Raw genomic sequence first — 24394 nt, 5'->3', positions numbered from 1 at the left:
AAGTAGGTGGAGCCTACAAGAGCCAATCAAAATTCACCTATTGATTTTCAAGGGGAATATTGAAACTGCAGCCATTCTCACACTGTTAATAGCAGAGGCCTCAAACCTGCTACAGTCGGGCGTTAAGTGTTTGGGGTTCAAATGCAGTAAAGGGGCGGAGCCAAAAACAGCCAGATTTCTTTGCTGGATAAACTGCTTACATTAGCACAATTTTGATGCCAGGAACCCAAAAGCTCACAAACTTGGTCATTGAGTAGTGACTGTGTGTCCAGGTTACAAAAAATGGGTGGAGTTAAAAACAGATTTTTCTGGGGAATTGTAAACTGCAGCCCTTCTTCACTGTTAATGGCAGGGTTCTCAAACTTAGCATAGCTGGTTACTGGGTGACTGGGATTAATAATCAGAAAAGTGGGTGGAGCCTAAAAATGCCAATCAAAAATCACATGTCGCTTTTCAAGGAGAATATTAAAATTGCTGCCATTCTTGTACTGTTAATGGCACAAACCTCAAACCTGGTACAGTTGGTCATTGGGTCACTGAGGTTCAAATTCAGAAAAGGGGACAGAGCCACAAACAGTGAATCAGATTTGTTTCATTTCATGGGAAAATACAAATTATTGATGCCAAGGACCCCAAAACTCACAAACTTGGGCATTGAGTAGTGACTTTGTGTCCAGGTTACAAAAAGTGGGCGGAGCCAAAAACAAATTTCACTGGGAAAGTGTAAACTGCAGCCCTTCTTACACTATTTATTTCAGGGTTCCCAATCTTTGCCCAGATGGTCACTGAGTGACTGAGATATTCAGGGAAGTGGGTGGAGCCTATAATAGCCAATCAAAATTCACCTGTTGATTTTCAAGTGGAATATTTAAATTGCTGCCATTTTTACACTGTTAATAGCAGATGCCTCAAACCTGCTACAGTTGGTCATTGGGTGACTGGGGTTCAAATGCTGGAGAGGGGTGGAGCCACAAGCAGCCTATCAATGTTTAATTTCTATGGGAATATACAAATGATTGATGCCAAGAACTCCAAAGCTCACAAACTTGGTCATTGAATGTTTGTGTGTTAGGGTTAGAAAGTGGGCGGAGCCAACACCAGTCAAATACATACCCGGGCAACGCCGGGTCATCAGTGGGTGGAGACAAATACAAATTTCACTGGGAAAATGTACACTGCAGCCATTCTGTTAATGGCAGGGTTTTTAAACTTTGCACAGTTGGTCACTGGGTGACTGGGATTAATATTCAGAAAAGTGGGTGGAGCCTACAAAAGTAAATCAAACTTCACCTGTTGCTTTTCAAGGGGAATATTTAATTGCTGCCATTCTTGAACTGTTAATGGCACAGGCCTCAAACCTGGTACAGTTGGTTATTGGGTGACTGGGGTTCAAATTCAGAAAAGGGAGTGGAGCAACACACACTCAATCAGATTTGTTTCATTTCAATGCAGATTATTGATACCAAAGACCGCAAAGCTCACAAACTTGGTCAGTGAGTAATTGTGTGTTAGGGTTAGAAAAAGTAGGTGGAGCCAACACCAGCCAAATACATACCCGGGCAATGCCGGGCAATTAGCTAGTGTATTTATATAGCACTGATATCTTCTGCAGCACATTACAGAGTACATAGTCATGTCACTGGCTGTCCTCAGAGGAGCTCACAATCTAATCCTACCATAGTCATAGTGTAATGTCCTACCATATTATTATTATGTATTAATATAGCACTAATATCTTCTGCAGCACATTACAGAGTACATAGTCATGTCACTGACTGTCCTCAGAGGAGCTCACACTCTAATCCTACCATAGTCATAGTCTAATGTCCTACCATATTATTATTATGTATTTATATAGCACTGATATCTTCTGCAGCACATTACAGAGTACATAGTCATGTCACTGACTGTCCTCAGAGGAGCTCACACTCTAATCCTACCATAGTCATAGTCTAATGTCCTACCATATTATTATTATGTATTTATATAGCACTGATATCTTCTGCAGCACATTACAGAGTACATAGTCATGTCACTGGCTGTCCTCAGAGGAGCTCACACTCTAACCCCTACCATAGCCTGTCTAATGTCCTACCATATTATTATTATGTATTTATATAGCACTAATATCTTCTGCAGCACATTACAGAGTACATAGTCATGTCACTGACTGTCCTCAGAGGAGCACACTCTAACCCCTACCATAGCCTGTCTAATGTCCTACCATATTATTATTATGTATTTATATAGCACTAATATCTTCTGCAGCACATTACAGAGTACATAGTCATGTCACTGGCTGTCCTCAGAGGAGCTCACACTCTAACCCCTACCATAGCCTGTCTAATGTCCTACCATATTATTATTATGTATTTATATAGCACTAATATCTTCTGCAGCACATTACAGAGTACATAGTCATGTCACTGACTGTCCTCAGAGGAGCACACTCTAACCCCTACCATAGCCTGTCTAATGTCCTACCATATTATTATTATGTATTTATATAGCACTAATATCTTCTGCAGCACATTACAGAGTACATAGTCATGTCACTGACTGTCCTCAGAGGAGCTCACAATGTAATCCTACCATAGCCTGTCTAATGTCCTACCATACTATTATTAGTATGTATTTATACAGCAAACAAGCTAACAGCTGAGTCTAAATAAAAAACATAACACCATGATAAGTGTCCCATCAGATGCAGAAAGACTGCATAATAACCAAAAGACAAGATCATCTGTATGGGCAAATAATCAACATTAATAAGCAAGAATTAATGCTTGCATAATCTTTATTAAACACACTGAAAAAAGGATAAAAACAATTAAAATTGGGTGGCACCCATTGGAGGACACTGATACAAATCAATCAAAAAAGTTGTTGCACCAAATACAATGTGCAAAGTGCAGATAGTGTACTAAACAGAAATAACAAATGAATCAAAGCTAACACCTGAGTACCAATGATCAAAAGACATGTAAAAATGCAATGACAAGATGGAAAAAATTATAATGGAAGCAGACAGCAAAGCCAGTATCTGGGCATATAGAGACCTCTATAAAAATGTATCACAATGCTGGTTTCCCGCATGGAATAATAATGCCACAAGGATGCTGTGAAAAGGTAAGGTGCAGCCGAAAAAAAGCATGAATGTTTACCTGTTAGTACAGTATCAGTCAAATTGTCCCCCGGGTGCGCCCCTCAGGGGCGCACCCGGGGGACAATTTGACTGATACTGTACTAACAGGTAAACATTCATGCTTTTTTTCGGCTGCACCTTACCTTTTCACAGCATCCTTGTGGCATTATTATTCCATGCGGGAAACCAGCATTGTGATACATTTTTATAGAGGTCTCTATATGCCCAGATACTGGCTTTGCTGTCTGCTTCCATTATAATTTTTTCCATCTTGTCATTGCATTTTTACATGTCTTTTGATCATTGGTACTCAGGTGTTAGCTTTGATTCATTTGTTATTTCTGTTTAGTACACTATCTGCACTTTGCACATTGTATTTGGTGCAACAACTTTTTTGATTGATTTGTATCAGTGTCCTCCAATGGGTGCCACCCAATTTTAATTGTTTTTATCCTTTTTTCAGTGTGTTTAATAAAGATTATGCAAGCATTAATTCTTGCTTATTATTGTTGATTATTTGCCCATACAGATGATCTTGTCTTTTGGTTATTATGTATTTATACAGCACTGACATCTTCTGCAGCACATTGCAGAGTACATAGTCATGTCACTGACTGTCCTCAGAGGATCTCACAATCTAATCCCACCATAGTCATAGTCTAATGTCCTACCATATTATTATTATTATGTATTTATATAGCACTGACTTCTTCTGCAGCACATTGCAGAGTACATAGTCATTTCACTGACCTTCCTCAGTAGTAATTTTGGCCAGTGGTAGCTGTCACACTCACTTTTTATTTTTTTTGGTGGGGGGGTGCTATCTGAATAATCAGCACCGGGTGTCAAGCACCCTAGGTATGCCACTGGCGGCGCCCTTTTCGTCCACCCTTAGCCGGCGCCCTTTTTTCCTGCTACCAGAGGGAGACAGGTGAGTATGACCGCAGAAGAAATAAAATGCAATGTGAGATGGTAGAGCTAAAAGTAAATGAAGCTAGAAGGAGGATCCTGAGCAAGTGAGGTATGGCCCGGTGTTAGTCGTGGAGCTGATACACAGACATCAGACCAAGTAACAACTGTAATGAATCGCTGTGCGTCGTTCATTGACAGCTTTCCAAACCTGACGGTTCTTCTTCAGGCATAATACAGAACTGGATCAGAACTTCAGTGTATCCTTCCTGGAGAAGATCCCATATGTTTCCAATGCTGGCAATGAGCTGGAAAACAACTGGCTGTCACTGCTGATAAATCCACCAGCATTCATATAGATGAACTGAACTCACCCTTCCTTATCTTCCAAGTCTCCTCCGCTGTAATCAAAAAATATATTGGAGTCCTCGGCCAGGGCGCGCTCCATGACTCGGATGGTGCGGTCAAAAAATATCAGGAATTCTTCTGAGTGGACAGCTTGTTGTTTTTCCTCTTCAGTCAGTTCTCTGGGAGGAGCTACAAAACACCAATAGGCACGCAGAGTGTTTATATCTGGTAAGACAGCACACCCATAAGTGACAGTGCATCTGGGACTGGAATATTGTGCACACTATACTCCAACTGTGATATCTCTGCATCCCTGTGTGACAGCTCTACTCACACGACTCTGCATCCCTGTGTAACAGCTTTACTCACATGACTCTGCATCCCTGTGTGACAGCTTTACTCACATGACTCTGCATCCCTGTGTGACAGCTTTACTCACATGACTCTGCATCCCTGTGTGACAGCTCTACTCACATGACTTGTAGATCAGGTCTGATCATTGCTCTGTGCTGTCCTTCCTGTTCCTGTCTATACTGTATACACTGTACACCAGCTGTGATATCTCTGCATCCCTGTGTGACAGCCTTACTCACATGGCTTGTAGGATCAGGTCTGATCATTGTTCTGTGCTGTCCTTCCTGTTCCTGTCTATACTGTATACACTACACACCAGCTGTGATATCTCTGCATCCCTGTGTGACAGCTTTACTCACATGACTTGTAGATCAGGTCTGATCATTGCTCTGTGCTGTCCTTCCTGTTCCTGTCTATACTGTATACTGTGTACACTAGCTGTGATATCTCTGCATCCCTGTGTGACAGCTTTACTCACATGACTTGTAGCTCAGGTCTGATCATTGCTCTGTGCTGTCATTCCTGTTCCTGTCTATACTGTATACTGTGTACACTAGCTGTGATATCTCTGCATCCCTGTGTAACAGCTTTACTCACATGACTTGTAGCTCAGGTCTGATCATTGCTCTGTGCTGTCCTTCCTGTTCCTGTCTATACTGTATACACTGTACACCAGCTGTTATATCTCTGCATCCCTGTGTGACAGCCTTACTCACATGGCTTGTAGGATCAGGTCTGATCATTGTTCTGTGCTGTCCTTCTTGTTCCTGTCTATACTGTATACACTGCACACCAGCTGTGATATCTCTGCATCCCTGTGTGACAGCTTTACTCACATGACTTGTAGATCAGGTCTGATCATTGCTCTGTGCTGTCCTTCCTGTTCCTGTCTATACTGTAATACTGTATACACTGTACACCAGCTGTGATATCTCTGCATCTCTGTGTGGCAGCTTTACTCACATGACTTGTAGATCAGGTCTGATCATTGCTCTGTGCTGTCCTTCCTGTTCCTGTCTGTACTGTATACACTGTACACTAGCTCTGATATCTCTGCATCCCTGTGTGACAGCTTTACTCACATGGCTTGTAGATCAGGTCTGATCATTGCTCTGTACTGTCCTTCCTGTTTCTGTCTATACTGTATACATTGTACACCAGCTCTGATATCTCTGCATCCCTGTGTGACGGCTTTACTCACATGGTTTGTAGATCAGGTATGATCATTGCTCTGTGCTGCCCTTCCTGTTCCTGTCTATACTGTACACTGTGCACATTAGCTGTGATATCTCTGAATCCCTGTGTGACAGCTTTACTCACATGCCTTGTAGATCAGGTCTGATCATTGCTTTGTGCTGTCCTTCCTGTTCCTGTCTATACTATACACTGTGCACATTAGCTCTGATATCTCTGCATCCCTGTGTGACAGCTTTACTCACATGACTTGTAGATCAGGTCTGATCATTGCTCTGTGCTGTCCTTCCTGTTCCTGTCTGTACTGTATACACTGTGCACATTAGCTCTGATATCTCTGCATCCCTGTGTGACAGCTTTACTCACATGACTTGTAGATCAGGTCTGATCATTGCTCTGTGCTGTCCTTCCTGTTCCTGTCTATACTGTACACTGTACAGCAGCTGTGATATCTCTGCATCCCTGTGTGATAACTTTACTCACCTTACTTGTAGATCAGGTCTGATCATTGCTCTGTGCTGTATACTGTGTACACTGCACACCACCTGTGAGATTTCTGCATCCCTGTGTGACAGCTTTACTCACATGACTTTTGACTGTTGATTTGTAGGCGAATCTGCATTTCATTTGTTTATATTAATACATTTCTATATGCACCTTTGAGTTCTGTTTGCTCTTTAGAATTGTGAATAAATCTGGGTAGTTTTTCAGAACCCCGATCTCTGATGACGTTTCTGCAGTGATTTTGGCCTTTAGTGTGTAACTTTTACTAATTAGGTCAGTTTACTCGTTTGCTCTCGGCCAGGTGCTGTTTAAACATCCATCTTTCGTGTAAAACGGATCCCATTAAACTTTGTAACCCGCAATAACAGCAGGCGAGGGCTGGTGACGGCCCAGTCCTCCCTCTGATGTTGCTAATCGCCCATTAGCCGCGTAAGCCGCAGTGGAACGCAATCAGTCAGGATGTTTACCTTCCTTTGAGTCCTGTTTTACTTCTTGATTGTCAAGTGCGGAGTCCTGATCTGTTTTATGTTCCGCCATTTCCTCATCCTCTTCCTCTTCTGCAGAAGCAAAACAAAGTCTTAAGAGATCAATAAAAAGTTATTCTTTCATAAACATGTGTTAATACTGCAATGGACGCGGTTACTCAGAGCCGATCCTCGCCCGCCTACGTAAGCCAACGCGGCAGTTTATACGCGGGCGAGAGATGGGACATTCAAAATGAACCCTTCTCATGCTGCACGGTCGCGATTGCAATCACTTTCTAAAACCCTTTCACAGAGAATACCCCCAGCTTATAGGGAACCCTAAGTGAGAGAGCTATGGAGCCTGCCATATGTATTACTTTTTAAACAATACACATTGCCTGGCCGTCCTGCTGATCCTCTGCCTCTAATACTTTTAGAGGCAGGGATCACCAATAGGAGGCAGTATCTTCTCCACCAATAGGAGGCAGTATTTACCCCATCAATAATCACCAATAGGAGGCAGTATTTTCCCCATTAATAGTCACCAATAGGAGGCAGCATTTTCCACATCAATAGGAGGGAGTATCTTCTCCACCAATAGGACGCAGTATCTTCTCCACCAATAGGAGGCAGTATTTACCCCATCAATAGTCACCAATAGGAGGCAGTATTTTCCACATTAATAGTCACCAATAGGAGGCAGCATTTTCCACATCAATAAGAGGAAGTATCTTCTCCACCAATAGGAGGCAGTATTTACCCCATCAATAGTCACCAATAGGAGGCAGTATTTTCCACATTAATAGTCACCAATAGGAGGCAGCATTTTCCACATCAATAAGAGGAAGTATCTTCTCCACCAATAGGAGGCAGTATTTTCCCCATTAATAGTCACCAATAGGAGGCAGTATTTTCCCCATTAATAGTCACCAATAGGAGGCAGTATTTTCCACACCAATAGAACGCAGTATGTTCTCCACCAATAGGAGGCAGTATTTTCCACACCAATAGGACGCAGTATGTTCTCCACCAATAGGAGGCAGTATTTTCCACACCAATAGAACGCAGTATGTTCTCTACCAATAGGAGGCAGTATGTTCTCTACCAATAGGACGCAGTATGTTCTCTACCAATAGGAGGCAGCATTTTCCCCACCAATAGGACGCAGTATGTTCTCTACCAATAGGAGGCAGTATTTTCCCCACCTAAGATGATTATTGTACTATTATATATTGTATGTGAGACCGTGGATACTGTTTCACCCCACTCCATCCCAGAATAGTGCTGGACCGGGTCAGCACCACCCAAGCAAAGACAGAAGAGAGGGAGGTTCCCACTTATCCATAAAGCTTCTATATTATCGGATTTATCCAAGATGAAAACTCCACAAACATCAACCCAGCTGACATGTTTTGGACAAGTCTAGTCCTTAATCATTGCTGGTTACAAAATGGCACTAAAAGCACTTATATAGGGCCTCTGAACTCCGCCCATCAGCAGCCTCTAGGAGGGGCGGGGAAAATGTGGCTGATCCACAAAGTGTCAAAGTGAACACAACTGGTTTCAAACTCAGGGCCTATCCTGCGCTATAAAACCACAATTATGCAGAGAAATAGACAAACAAATGGTTTAAAACAAAATGCAATTAAAAACTGTCCAAATGATGAGAAAAGTGGACGTGTGCAGTGCAGCCTGTGAGAGCAACAGCACAAATGGACAAACAAGAAAACAGTATATAATTGTTTTCAGAAGATACGATCGTTTTTATCGAATTGCTGTAAAATTGGATCATTTTATTGTATCGTGTGTGGCCACCTTTAGGTGATCAGACTCCCCACCCCCCATGTTTGCCGTGAGGATTTGTAGCTTACACGTTGTATTTGTTGAGCTCAGCCCGCCTCACTGTAGTTACTCTACAATAAATCTCCTGGAATAATTTCCCAGAAGCCCCTGGGAGGAATTCTGTAACTTTATTCGCACATTCATAAATAACACATGACAGGTAACAATATACGCTGCGCGGTGAAAAGGCGGCGTGGAAAGTCACAGCTCTGCCTACTGTTCATTGTGGAGGGAACATGCGGTGAGGAATCGCTGGAATCTGTCCATCAATGTGAACCGGAATCAGGTCTGAGCCACAGAGGCCACTGGGAGGGCAGAAATGACAACGCATGGAGGATTTTCACACAGACAGAACCATGAAACTCCCAGATGCCTCTGGGGACCGTCCCCTATAAACTCTACTTGAAGGAGGAGCACTTTATTTTGCAATGTATTAATCTTCTTTTGTCTAATACTAATAGAAAACATAGCTTAAAGGATACCCCAACTGAAATGTGACATAATGAGATAGACATGTGTATGTACAGTGCCTAGTACACAAATAACTATGCTGTGTTTCTTTTTTTCTTTCTCTGCCTGAAAGCGTTAAATATCAGGTATGTAAGTGGCTGACTCAGTCCTGACTCAGACAGGAAGTGACTACAGTGAGACCCTCACTGATAAGAAATTCCCCTTTTTTACCTCTTTCTTGCTCTCAGAAGCCATTTTCTGCTAGGAAAGTGTTTTATAGTTGGAATTTCTTATCAGTGAGAGTCACACTGTAGTCACTTCCTGTCTGAGTCATGAATGAGTCAGCCACTTACATACCTGATATTTAACTCTTTCAGGCAGAGAAAGAAAAAAAGGAACACAGCATAGTTATCTGTGTGCTAGGCACTGTACATACACATGTCTATCTCATTATGCCACATTTCAGTTGGGGTATCCTTTAAAGGGAACCTAAACTGAGAAGGATCTGGATTTTTTCCTTTTAAAACGATACCAGTTGCCTGACTCTTCTGCTGATCCTGTGTCTCTAATACTTTCAGCCACAGCCCCTGAACAAGCATGCCGATCAGGTGCTTTGACTGAAGTCAGACTGGATTAGCTGCATGCTTGTTTCAGGTGTGTGATTCAGTCACTACTGGAGCCCAAGAGATCAGCAGGAGTGCCAGGCAACTGGTATTGTTTAAAAGGAAACATCCATATCCCTCTCATTTAAGGTTCCCTATAAAGAACACCTGAGGTGAGAGGTATGTGGAGGCTGCCATATTTATTTCCTGTTAAACAATACCAGTTGCTTGGCATCCCTGCTGGTCTCTTTGGCTGCAGTAGTGTCTGAATCACACACCTGAAACAAGCATACAGCTAATCCAGTCACACTTCAGTCACCTGATCTTCATGCTTGTTCAGGGGCTATGGGTAAACGTATGAAGCCGGTTTCACGCTGTGGATTGGTGGTAGCTTGGGCCGGACCGCCATAAACAACCTTCGGAGATTACCATGTTAGTAATCCCCGTCTGGCAGCTGGCCAAGCAGGAAGTGATGCTTACTTCCTGTGGCTGATGCGATCACGTGCGCAGAAGCATATTATTAAAATACGCTTCCACGCATGCACGACGCGCAAAACTTGCGTCGGTTGTTTTAAAACGCGTACATCCCCAGAGACTTACATGGGTCCACCACCGGTCGCCACACACTAATGTAGGTATGCATTCGCGTCAGGGGTGTGGCGAAAACATCACTTCTGACGCATCGCGTCGCACCAGGGCCGGGCCGAGGCATAGGCAGGAGAGGCTCCAGCCTCAGGGCGCAGTGTAAGAGGGGGCGCAGAATTCATTCAGCTGTCATTCCTAATTGTGTATGAAGCAGAAAGAAATAAGAAAAGGGGATGCATGGCAGTGACTGCACACCAGATAACTAGATATTAAGGTGTTGGGGGCCCTGGGGTGCCTCTTAGTCTAATAGCAATCAGTGTGTGACAGCTGAGGTGGGAGGGATGGAGGGGAGCACTTTGGTGTCTCAGCCTTGGGTGCTGGAGGACCTTGTCCCGCCTCTGGGTCGCACCGTGTCTGTATGAAAGGCCCCACAGACTAACATTGCTCTAGCTGTGAGCTGCGGTAATATGCTGCACTGTGTGCCAGTGTGAAAGGGCTCTCATAGGCAGAGGATCAGCAGGACAGCCAGGCAACTAGTATTGTATATAAGGAAACAAACATGCGGAGTGATTTTCAGGCAATGCGATTTTCACTCAGCATTCCCAGAATGAAATTGCTCTGAAAATGCTGCCAGCTGCAGGATTGGGAGTTTGGCAATTCACCGGCGTAGGTTTGCATTAACCTATCGCTTTTGTAAATGCCGGCAAATTCTCAACAGCGGACATCGTAGCTGAAGCCCAGTGGGCCGCAGGGCTGTAGTCTGTTGTTGCAACCCACCCTCTCATTCCCCATACACACAAGGATTGGATTTAAAGGAGAACTGTAGTGAGAGGTATATGGAGGCTGCCATATTTATTTCCATTAAGGCTAGTAACACACCAGGACGTTGCGTTTTAGGGGACGTTATAGGGCACATAATGTGCCCCTAACGCAAGGCCTGGTGCTCTCTGGTGTGGACGTCAGAGTGAGCCGCGTTGTGCAGCTCACTCTGGCGTCAGTGATGCCGTGATGCGTACTCTTGGACGCATGCAGCATCACGTGGTCCCGCCCGGCCAATCACCGCACAGAGCGGCCGCTCCAGGAAGTAAACACCGCACGTCACTGAGTGCAGTGAATATTAATTAGCCATGTGCCCGGCCGCTCTCCCCTCCTCCCCAACATGACTGAGCATGTGCAAGCAGTCTAACGCGGCTTAGCCGCATAGAACGCACAGCATGCAGCACTTTGCTGCGTTACAATGTAACGCAACGTGGGCAGTGTGAACAGCCCACTTGTGTTACATTGCTGTGCGTTGGGGGAGCGTTACAGGCTGCACTAACGTGCGCCTGTAACGTCCCTGTGTAAGCAGCCTTAAGCAATACCAGTTACCTGGCTGTCCTGCTGATCCTCTGCATCTAATGCTTTCAGCCATAGACCCTGAACAAGCATGCAGCAGGTCAGGTGTTCCTGACATTATTGTCAGATCTGACAAGATTAGCTGCATGCTTGTTTCTGGTGTGATTCAGACACTACTGCAGCCAAATAGACCAGGCAACTGGTATTGCTTAAAAGGAAATAAATATGGCAGCATCCATATACCTCTCACTTATCGCGAAAAAAGTAGGCATTTAAAATCTGACAGAACCAACAGGTTTTGGGCCAGTCCATCTCCTCATGGGGGATTTCTCAGGGTTTTCTTTGCTTTCAACAGCATTTCCTGCACAGCAGTTGCAGAGTCTAACTGACCAAACAGTGTGCAAGTGAGTAGGGAGGCCAGCTGGTATCTTACTATTTTGGCAGTTAAACTGCTGTTCGGGAGATGCTGTTGAAAACAAAGAAAACCTTGAGAATCCCCCATGAGGAGATGGACTGGCCCAAAACCTGTCGGTTCTGTCAGATTTAACCTGCCTACTTTTTTTTGCTTACTTTTTTCACGATAGTGGTCCTTTAATGCGTGGTGTTTGTAGACTGCACTGCACAATTTACGTACAACTGGAGATCTGGCCCCCGAGACAGCGGGGAGAAGAGGAAGAAAGCGTGCCTATTCTCGGTGCGGCGCGGCTGCGCTCCTCTGCAGGGCAGGACGGTCTCTGGCCGACGTGGTGAAGCAAGGTGTTTGTGCCGGAATAAAATTAAGCCACAAGTCGAGTTCTCATTTTTGACAGCAGATTTCTAATAGGAAAAACTCAGCGGGACCGAAAGAGAAGCCAGCCAGAGACAAGGCCTTTTTCATCAACTCTGTCTGGCTTTAGCAGCTTGAGCAAGACGCGAAGAGGAGAAAAAACTCACGGGGCAAACAGCAGAGGTAATCCTATCATCTCCACTCCAGCCGACATCTCGCCAAGACGTCCTCACGCTGCTAACACCAATTCAAATCATCTGTGCGCAGAGTTAAAGCCGCTGATTGACAGATACTTACGTTCCGTCCTCGATTGAATATTATTCCAGATACCTATCGCTCATTACAATAAGCTTGGTGTGAAATTTAATCCCTGCGGTGAAAATTGGGTTTAACCGAGCAAAGTTTCATCTCGTTCCTGTGTTACTTAAAAAGAGGGGAAAAAATGAAATAACTATTACCAGGTGAATGAAATCTGCCGCTATATTTTTTTTTTATTCGCCGGTAGCTGCGCATAATTGTTTCTTTTAAAAAAAAAATAGAGTTGTTGACTTCGGCCTTCTGGAGTTAGGAACTGATAAAGTGATTTAGTCTGTTGTCACCTCGACACTTATTTGCCGGCCACAAAAGGTATGGCGGGGAGGGAGAGGGGAGGCGCACAGCAAGCGACCGTAAATAAAGAATTTAGCTGTTTAGCCAGGAAGATTTTCGGAATATTTTTACGCAGAATAGAATAAGTCGTTCAGAAGATTCAGGAATAAAGTGCATCTCGGAGGGATAATGGATTCTGGATCACGTCCATGTTCAGAAGGTGATAGGCCCAATGGGTTGATCTCGGTAATGTATTGGCCGGTATGTTCGGTAAGGTCTAGCCCCGGGGTCATGTCACGGCATCACTGTGAGCCGCAGCCATACCGACCGCAGGAATCGAATGCAGATTTCCTACTGAAGAGATGGACGGCATTAGGTTGACCACAGTTTAATAGCACAACCATATCTGGCATATCCGGCACTAGGGTGGTCTTATGAGATATACATCATCAGTATCTCCTCCTCTCAGCACAGAGCTGGCCATGATGGAGGCACCAGGTGAGGTGAGGATTCCATGCTTCACTTTAAAGGGGAAATATATGGATGGCTTTTGTAGTGAAATTATGGGGGCACTGGACAGCAGATCAGCGGCACGTGCCCCAGCTGGGAAGCACTGTGTTCCCTTTCCTTGCCCCTCTGAATTGGGGTTAGGCTACTGGTAATGGTTAGAATTAGGTGAGAGAAGTGATGAAGTTCAGATACACTAGAGACCATTAAATGGTAGTAAAAGCCCCGTCTCTGCCCGTGGCATCATCCTCTGACAACTGTCTCTACCCATGACATCATTCTCTGACCACCGTCTCTACCCATGACATCATTCTCTGACCACCGTCTCTACCCATGACATCATTTTCTGACCACCGTCTCTGCCCATGACATCATTCTCTGACCACCGTCTCTGCCCATGACATCATTCTCTGACCACCGTCTCTACCCATGACATCATTCTCTGACCACCGTCTCTACCCATGACATCATCCTCTGACCACCGTCTCTGCCCATGACATCATCCTCTGACCACCGTCTCTGCCCATGACATCATCCTTTGACCACCGTCTCTGCCCATGGCTCATCCTCTGACAACTGTCTCTGCCCATGACATCATTCTCTGACCACCGTCTCTACCCATGACATCATTCTCTGACCACCGTCTCTGCCCATGACATCATTCTCTGCCCACCGTCTCTACCCATGACATCATCCTCTGACAACTGTCTCTGCCCATGACATCATTCTCTGACCACCGTCTCTACCCATGACATCATCCTCTGACAACTGTCTCTGCCCATGACATCATTCTCTGACCACCGTCTCTACCCATGACATCATTCTCTGACCACCGTCTCTGCCCATGACATCATTATCTGACCACCGTCTCTACCCATGACATCATCCTCTGACAACTGTCTCTGCCCATGACATCATTCTCTGACCACCGTCTCTACCCATGACATCATTCTCTGACCACCGTCTCTACCCATGACATCATTCTCTGACCACCGTCTCTACCCATGACATCATTCTCTGACCACCGTCTCTACCCATGACATCATCCTCTGACAACTGTCTCTGCCCATGACATCATTCTCTGACCACCGTCTCTACCCATGACATCATTCTCTGACCACCGTCTCTACCCATGACATCATTCTCTGACCACCGTCTCTGCCCATGACATCATCCTCTGACCACCGTCTCTGCCCATGACATCATACTCTGACCACCGTCTCTGCCCATGACATCATCCTCTGACCAACGTCTCTGCCCATGACATCATACTCTGACCAACGTCTCTGCCCATGACATCATATCATCCTCTGACCACTGTCTCTGCCCTTGACATTATTCTCTGACCACCGTCTCTGCAAATGACATCATCCTCTGACCACCGCCTCTGCCCATGACATCATCCTCTGACCACCGTCTCTGCCCATGACATCATCCTTTAACCACTGTCTCTGCCCTTGACATTATTCTCTGACCACCGTCTCTGCAAATGACATCATCCTCTGACCACCGCCTCTGCCCATGACATCATCCTCTGACCACCGCCTCTGCCCATGACATCATCCTCTGACCACCGTCTCTGCCCATGACATCATCCTCTGACCACCGTCTCTGCCCATGACATCATCTCCTGACACGTACGTTGTAAAAGGGCGCCTGGAAATTTGGGCGCCCAGGAAATCCGATGGTGGAATATTGGTAAATTTACTGATATCCTACTGTGAAAGTGTACCCGATGCCTAGCCCTAATTGCCACCCCCCCCCCCCCCCCGCAAATACACTTTACATGACACCCAACCCTCCGAACTGCAAAAACACCCATCCAGATGGTTAGGTGTGGGGGGGGGTTTAGGGTTAGGACCTTAACCCCCCACGCCACGCCTAACCTTAGCCCCCACCCCAATCACTGCCGCTGCAAATAATGGAAAGAAAAAGATCATAATGTTTCGGGCTATTGAAATAACGGCATTGAGATGTAATTTGGGCACTGGAACACCGGGGGCGCCCAAATTTTCCCTCATTACCACTACTTCCATCAGCACTAGTGGCGGTGCCAAACTTCCACCTCTGGCGGGCGCCCATATTTCATACTTCACCTCTAACCCCCTGTCACTGGCAGCCTCAGCAGTGATTCCTCTGACTGCATCACTGTAGCATGACTAGAGGAGGTGCTAACTATGACCACTCCCACCTAAAGGTGTCAGCAGCAATGGCACCACGCATATTCCCTTTAGTGCATGTCTCCTTAAAGTCCAGGTAGAAATATGAAATGCACCTCTTTAAATAATACCAGCCTAGTGTCTTATCTGTGACCTCCTGGCTCAAACCTGCGCACTACTGGCATCAGCAATCAACAGTGGCTGAATTCACCACAGTTATGTCAGACTCGCTGCAAAGCATGATGGGAGCTGAGTACCTGGGTGGTTCCTCATGATCCAGAGCTCATAATTTCCACCAAGAGACCAATGTAGTGACTGTCTGTATTCAGCAGCCTGGGAACTCCGCCTCATTCCCAGCCTGAAGCAGATACTGGGGCTGCCTGCTGGCTGCACACTCAGTCCCTCCTCCTACTAGATCGCACAGCAGAATAGATCAATAATCAGTCCTTATAGGTACGCGAATTCTTTATTACAACTGGAAAGTGCTACCCTACAAAACAGACATATCAAGATATCATTGTTACCGACCGTCACTTTAGAGATTATAAAGAGATTGTAAAGTGTCACCTCTCGATATAAAACATATTCTGAGGCTCATTGACACACGCCCCGCGCCACGTTCAGCATGTCCTGTTCTCTTTCCAACAAAGAACTTAAACATCCGAAAATAATGCGCCAAACTTCTCGCTTTTCAGTATAAGATTAATCCCCCGCACAAGAGCATGGGTGGAACAGCGCCCCCCGCAGCCTGCTGCCCAGTGGGACGACCACCAATCCAGAGTGTGCGTCTAGCAGATAATGATCGCGAGGTCACGCCGCCACCGGCTAGAGAAATACAAATGTGATTTGTGAATTGGCCATTCTTATGTAAATCCAGCAGCTAATGGGAAGGTTGGAGACTGTTGCACTTAAGCATATTAGCGGCATTCTTCCCCAACTTCAGAACATTTTCAAACATCAAACAGCTCTTTATTCTTGGCTCGTATTATTCACTCGGTACCGGGAAGTATTTCATAATTGTTTCTCGTTTAATCCAGCGGCGCAGCGTGAGGCGATTTCTGCTCGGGGCAGCGGGGGAGACGCCATAGACGTTGCAATGACTTCTTCCTCCTTTTCTCTCCATTTCTTTGCTTTATTTTCTCTGTATAATTTGAGTGTTTTTATGTAAGCGGCGAATGCACTTTATGTATAAATTATAGCAATGTTCCGAAGTTTCATTGTCTCATGAGTTGCGGTGGTTTGCCCCCCCCCCCCCCCCCCCCCCATTCATTATTGCGGTTTGGCTTAGATAACATGTGGATCCGCAGGAGGCAACAGTTGTTTTCTTTTTTCCTATTAAACTTGCTGCAGCCATTGTGGAGGCAACATTTTAAGTAAAAGTGACGGAAATTTAAGTGACGCTCCGAACTGTTCCCAAAAATCACTTTGTGACTAATAAATACAAACATATTCTATTACTTTCTTTTTAGTCTACTCTTTATACTTTTTCCCTAAGCCAACTTTCTTGTGGTCAGTCTGTGTGTGATATCCATGTACAGCCCCCTCCCATTCCATATGCAGCCCCCCTTCCATGTGTAACATCCATGTACAGCCCCCTTCCACTCCATGTGCAGCCCCCTCTTCCATGTGAATAATCCATGTACAGCCCCCTCCCATTCCATGTGCAGCCCCCTCTTCCATATCTAACATCCATGTACAGCAGACCCTCCCATGTGCAGCCCCCTCTTCCATGTGTATCATCCATGTGCATCTCCCCTCTCCCATTCCATGTGCAGCCCCCTCTTCCATATCTAACATCCATGTACAGCAGCCCATTCCATGTGCAGCCCCCTCTTCCATGTGTATCATCCATGTGCATCTCCCCTCTCCCATTCCACGTGCAGCCCCCTCTTCCATGTGTGACATCCATGTACAGCTCCCCTCTCCCATTACATGTACAGCCACCTCTTCCATGTGTAACATCCATGTACAGCAGCCCCCTCTCCCATTCCATGTACAGCCCCCTCTTCCATGTGTGACATCCATGTACAGCTTCCCTCTCCCATTCCATGTGCAGCCCCCTCTTCCGTGTGTATCATCCATGTGCAGCTCCCCTCTCTTATTCCATGTGCAGCCCCCTCTTCCATGTGTAACATCCATGTACAGCAGCCCCCTCCCATTCCATGTGCAGCCCCCTCTTCCATGTGTAACATCCATGTACAGCAGCCCCCTCCCATTCCATGTGCTGCCCCCTCTTCCATGTGTAGCATCCATGTACAGCATCAGACTGCGTGAACAGCAGGGCCTGTGAATCTAGCCAATAGCTGGGCTTGTCTCTGTGTAGAAGGCGGACTCCTGAGCTGAACAATGAGCAGAAGGGACAACTAGGGGTGTGGCTAGGACAAGGTGAGGAGAAGCTTTTCTACTGATAGGTATAATGGGAGATTTGCCCTCAAACAGAACACTGGCAGCTGCACATGGATGGGTGCCACAAATCCAATACATAAGACTGCAGAAATGAACTCGCAGATTATTTGCTCTGAGTTCTGTGTCACCATAAATTACTCTAATACAGTATGGGCCTGTGTTTAAACTGTGAAGGAGGACAAATGAAAGCTGCTTGTCTGTGGCCACAGAGCAGCCAATCAGCTTCCAGCATGCCTCTCCGCAGCGTTTCTGTCACACATGCCAGAGGTTGGGGGGTTCAGGGGGAAGAGGTATTTTTAACATGCTGAATGTTCAAAGCTCTGGGCTGGAAACCACGGCAATGCTCGGCGGGCTCCAGAAATACTCCACGCCGGGCCGCGGCAGCAGGAAGCGGGGAGAACGTCGGTCAGCTTCCAGCATATGAAAGAAAACACAGAGACCAGATCCAGCCTGAGTGGGTTTCCACGGCGAGCCGCGGCCAAGTCCTCCGCGGTGAGACGCCTGTAATCACCGCTTGTCACCGCCCGCTGCCCCCGGGGGGAACGGAAGCCCCCAAACCTCCACTCTGCTTCTCAAGTTTTATTTTCCTCCACATATATTTAAGGGGAACTCCGCTGTTTCTCTCACTCCATTCACGTCTTTGTTTCATCATTTATTTTTGAATACAGGGGGTTCCCTACTTACAAACAGGTTCTACTCCGGGAGATTGTTTGTAAGTTGAATCTGTTTGTACGTTGAGTCCTGTGTTATACATGGAGAAACGTGGATAAATGATATACTTTCGGACATTGTTGTCCCTAACTGTCCCTCAAAGGAGCTCACAATCTAGTCCCTACCATAGTCATATAGTATGTATTGTGTGTAGGGCATGTATATTTTTAGTCTAGGGCCAATTTAAGGGGAAGCCAATTAACTTATCTGTATGTTTTTGGGATGTGGGAGGAAACCGGAGTGCCCAGAGGAAACCCACACAGACATGGAGAGAACATACAAATTCCATGCAGATGTTGACCTGGCTGGGATTACGCTAACCACCACGCCACCATGCTGCCCAACTGGACTTATAGTTTAACCCCTTTGGGACCATGGACGTTACAGTTACATCCTCTAACGTAACGTCCCTGAAGCCCCGCCTCTCCCGACATGATCGCACGCTCCCGAGAGGGGAGATTCAACTGTCATATGACAACTGACATCTCCCCTCACTGATCAGGAGTCATGGTGATTGGCTCCTGATCACGTGATCACTACGATCGCTGACGATCGTAGTGATCGCTGAAGCGCAGCGGCGGCTGAAGAGGAAGAAGAGGATCCGCTCACCTCTCTTGACTTTCCTCCGACGATTGTCGCTTCCCGTCCGCTCTAATCCGGAATCCAGTCTTGTTCTGCCTCTAGTGGGCAGCACGGTGGCGTAGTGGTTAGCGCTCTCGCCTTGCAGTGCTGGGTTCCCGGTTCGAATCCCAGCCAGGTGAACATCTGCAAGGAGTTTGTATGTTCTCCCCATGCCTGTGTGGGTTTCCTCCGGGTACTCTGGTTTCCTCCCACATTCCAAAAACATACAGATAAGTTAATTGGCTTCCCCTAAATTGTCCCTAGACTACGATACATACACTACACAATGCATACTATATGACTATGATACATAAACTACACGATATAGACATATGACTATGGTAGGGATTAGATTGTGAGCCCCTCAGAGGGACAGTTAAAGAGACTCCGTAACAAAAATTGCATCCTGTTTTTTATCATCCTACAAGTTCCAAAAGCTATTCTAATGTGTTCTGGCTTACTGCAGCACTTTCTACTATCACCATATCTGTAATAAATCAACTTATCTCTCTCTTGTCAGACTTGTCAGCCTGTGTCTGGAAGGCTGCCAAGTTCTTCAGTGTTGTGGTTCTGTGATGCATCTCCCCCCTCCAGGCCCCTCTCTGCTCACTGCCTGTGTATTATTTAGATTAGGGCAGCTTCTCTCTTCTCTCTTATCTTTTACAAGCTGGATAAATCCTCCTCTGAGCTGGCTGGGCTTTCACATACTGAGGAATTACATACAGGCAGAGCTGTCTGCACTCTGCAGGAAGAAACAGCCTGACACTTCAGTGGAAGATAGCTGCAGGGGGGAAGAAACACACAAATGATCTCTTGAGATTCAAAAGGAATGCTGTATACAGCCTGCTTGTGTATGGATGTATTTTCTATGTGTGGACATACTGTACATCAACCTACTTCCTGTTTTGGTGGCCATTTTGTTTGTTTATAAACAAACTTTTTAAAACTGTTTTTAACCACTTTTAATGCGGCGAGGAGCGGCGAAATTGTGACAGAGGGGAATAGGAGATGTCCCCTAACGCACTGGTATGTTTACTTTTGTGCGATTTTAACAATACAGATTATCTTTAAGTGACAAGACAATATACTTTGTACAGCGCTGCAGAAGATGTCGGCGCTATATAAATACTATTAATAATAATAGTGTCGGGTTCCGGCCTGATGACCTCATCAAGCCAGGACCTGGAACTTAGCGACAGTGCGAGGCTGGATGGGAGAGAGGAGGCTCCTAGAGGCAGAGCGAGACTGGAGCATGCTTCTTGCTGGACCCAGGAAGGTGAGTAATGGCTGCTACCTATACTGGGGGCACCTATGCCTGTATTACTATACTGGGGGCATCTATACATGGCTACATATACCTGGCTACCTATACTGGGGGCTCCTTTACCTGGCTACCTATACTGGGGGCACCTATGCGCCTGGCTACCTATACTGGGGGCACCTATGCGCTTGGCTACCTATACTGGGGGCACCTGTGCCTGTATTACTATACTGGGGGCATCTATACATGGCTACATATACCTGGCTACCTATACTGGGGGCATCTATATCTGGCTATCTATACTGGGGGCACCTATGCCTGGCTACCTATACTGGGGGCACCTATACCTGGCTACCTATACTGGGGACACCTATGCCTGGCTACCTATACTGGGGACAACTATACCTGGCTACCTATACTGAGGTACTGAGGGCACCTACACCTGGCTACCTATACTGGGGATATCTATACCTGGCTACCTATACTGGGGGCACCTACGCCTGGCTATCTATACTGGAGATACCTATGCCTGACTACCTATACTGGGGGGACACTTATGCCTGGCTACCTATACTGGGGAAACGTATGCCTGGCTACCTATACTGGGGGCACCTATACCTGGCTACCTATACTGGAGATACCTACGCCTGACTACCTATACTGGGGGCATGTACGCCTGGCTATCTATACTGGAGATACCTATGCCTGACTACCTATACTGGGGGGACACTTATGCCTGACTACCTATACTGGGGACACTTATGCCTGGCTACCTATACTGGGGGGACACTTATGCCTGGCTACCTATACTGGGGGGACACTTTTGCCTGGCTACCTATACTGGGGGGACACTTATGCCTGGCTACCTATACTGGGGGGACACTTATGCCTGGCTACCTATACTGGGGGGACACTTATGCCTGGCTACCTATACTGGGGGACACTTATGCCTGGCTACCTATACTGGGGGGACACTTATGCCTGGCTACCTATACTGAGGGCACCTACGCCTGGCTATCTATACTGGAGATACCTATGCCTGACTACCTATACTGGGGGGACACTTATGCCTGGCTACCTAAACTGGCGGCACCTTGATTTAAAAAACTGTTCTGGTCCTTATGGGTTAATTTTGCTGGTCCTGAAGGGTTGTTTTCACTAGGAGCACTTTTACAGCGCTTGATGATCAGCAAAGCATTACGCCAGTGGTTCCCTATGGAGAAGGTCCCACTAGCAGAGCGATTGCAGAACACTGCTTGCAGCACTTGAAAGCAATCCCAGACTGATCACATCGGTGGTTACAGTAGCCAAATCGCGATCGCTTTGGGAACCACTGCCTGCACTTTACGATTACTGCAAAGCACCCATAGTCGTTCTTAGCCCTTAAAGTGTTTTACACTACTTACTGTATAACAGTTTATACAATACTGTGACTAGAATAACTGCTTTAAAGGATACCTGAGCTTAAACTATTAGGTTAAACGGGGGGAGCCGGCATGTATGAGGAGCTGTCCTGGTGGTCACTGCTCCCCTTATTCTCCAGTGCCCCCCTCCTTTCTTATTCCGGCGACCCAGAAGAGGCTGCTAAGGGCATTTACGTAAGAAAGGAGGGGTACACTGGAGAATGGGGGGGAGCAGTGACCACCAGGACAGCTCCCCATATATGCCGGCTCCCCCTGTTTCTCCTAAGAGTTTCAGCTCTAGTATCCTTTAAAGAGGAACTTTTGCAAAAAGGGGAACATTTGAAAGCATTCTCTAATACGTCCTGTGTGTAAAATTATTTATTTTCACTGCAGAGAGCAGTACAAGCTTGCTTATCTCTAGCTAATCTGTCTTCACTCTGCCCTCAGCTGTTGCCAGGGTGATGTGTCTATTCAGCAGAGGGAGGGGCACAGATTTTTGCCTTTGCCGACGACAAGTGATAAGCTATCTTGTACTGCTCATTGCAGTGAAAGTATACGTTTTCACACACGAGGAATGCGTGGGAATGTTTTCAAATGATCTTTTATGTCACTAAAAGCAGTTGCTGAAATTTTATTTTGGGAGTTTAAGCCCACTTTAAAAGTCATTCCAAACAATTCCCCACAAATGAGCGACATTTGTGAACGATGATTCTGTACATACGACACGATTGTCCACAAGGCTGTGGAGAGAAAGGGAGTGGGGACCTTCATTTAGGCAGGGATCTAGCCTGTCCTTGTGGCTTTCCATACGCTTTTGGGATTTCCAGCACTCTGCAGCCGGGTTTGCGCATTTTTCCATAAAATTTCCGCATTCATTCACCATTTTCTGTATCGGGGTAAAATACATTGTAATTGCAAACGTGATAGTCATGTGGAAACCAGCAGAAAGCTGTCCAATTAAAAAAATGCGCAAACAGAACATGAACGCAAACATTTTTCCAATTTCTGAGGAGGCCAATTAATGACGACCGCAATGAAGCGCCAAAACACGTGTGTATCCAACTGGTGTGACCCCTGCCTTAAAGTGCATGCGCATGCTTACAGGCGGTCGTGATCTAACCATGCTTGTGCACACCACATAACTGATAATCACCTGATCCAATCTGCCAGGCTGGCCACGCCCATAGATTGTGGCTAAGAACCACCATTGGCCATACTCACGAGGGACTTTTGTCGCCGCAACACGCGGCGCGTGCGTGTTGCGGCGACAGGTCGCCCGTGAGTATGGGCCGTCGCACGCGCGCGCACCCCGAACTGTCGCCCGTCGCTCATGTCGCCATGCGATTGAAAGTTTCAATCGCATGGCGACAGTCGCCGCCGCACCTCCCCCGCAACTGTCGCTAGTCCGCGTGAGTACGCGGACTAGCGACAGCAACCTCCATTGTGGTAAATGGAGCTTCCGGCGGGGGGAGGAGGAACGTCGGCGACAGCTTCCGTCTCGCCGCTGGTCCCTCTTCCGCGTGTGTACGCGGAGGGACCTGGCGAGAAGCTGTCGCCGGTCTGTCGCCCACACGCTCACGTGTGCTGGCGACAGGCAACATTTGCAGCCCGTGAGTATGGGCCATTAGTCTTCTGGCGGGGAGGTCGATTAAAGGGAACTTGTAGCGAGTAAAATTATTTAAAATAAACAAATGATGTAGCTGCAAATGAATATTACATACTAACCTCACCGTCAGTTCCTCTCAGAAGCTCAACATTTTCCTCCTACAGTGATCCCTTCCAATTCTGACAGTATTATTATTATTATTATTTAGTATTTATATAGCGCCGACATATTACGCAGCGCTGTACAATGTATATATATATATATCTTGTCACTAACTGTCCCTCAAAGGAGCTCACAATCTAATCCCTACCATTGCCATATGTCTATATTATGTAGTGTAAGTACTGTAGTCTAGGGCCAATTTTAGGGGGAGCCAATTAACTTATCTGTATGTTTTTGGAATGTGGGAGGAAACCGGAGTGCCCGGAGGAAACCCACGCAGACATGGAGAGAACATACAAACTCTTTGCAGATAGTGCCCTGGCTGGGATTCGAACCAGGGACCCAGCGCTGCAAGGCGAGAGAGCTAACCACTACGCCACCGTGCTATGTCAGAACTGAAATAAACCAGTTGCTGTCAGTTATATATTAGCAGCTGTCAGTTACAACTGATTGAGCAAGGTAATGTCCATGT

The 24394-nt window shown here is 46.2% G+C and overlaps 1 protein-coding gene across 9 annotated transcripts in view; it reads right to left on the bottom strand.

The window, feature by feature from the left end:
• DYNC1I1 (dynein cytoplasmic 1 intermediate chain 1) overlaps positions 1-24394 on the bottom strand; it is a 540798-nt gene that overhangs the window by 227550 nt on the left and 288854 nt on the right. For all 9 annotated transcript variants that reach the window (XM_068235055.1, XM_068235054.1, XM_068235053.1 and 6 more), the window contains 2 exons: positions 6922-7011; positions 4429-4591 (listed from right to left, as the gene is read on the bottom strand). In XM_068235055.1, the coding sequence (XP_068091156.1) occupies positions 4429-4591; positions 6922-7011 (253 nt within the window). The remainder of the gene's footprint in view (positions 1-4428; positions 4592-6921; positions 7012-24394) is intronic.

The sequence above is a fragment of the Hyperolius riggenbachi genome, chromosome 5 (genome assembly GCF_040937935.1).
Source record: "Hyperolius riggenbachi isolate aHypRig1 chromosome 5, aHypRig1.pri, whole genome shotgun sequence".
Taxonomy (NCBI): domain Eukaryota; kingdom Metazoa; phylum Chordata; class Amphibia; order Anura; family Hyperoliidae; genus Hyperolius; species Hyperolius riggenbachi.
Note: the sequence above shows the minus strand (reverse complement) of the source record. Positions and strands in the feature narration are given on the sequence as shown.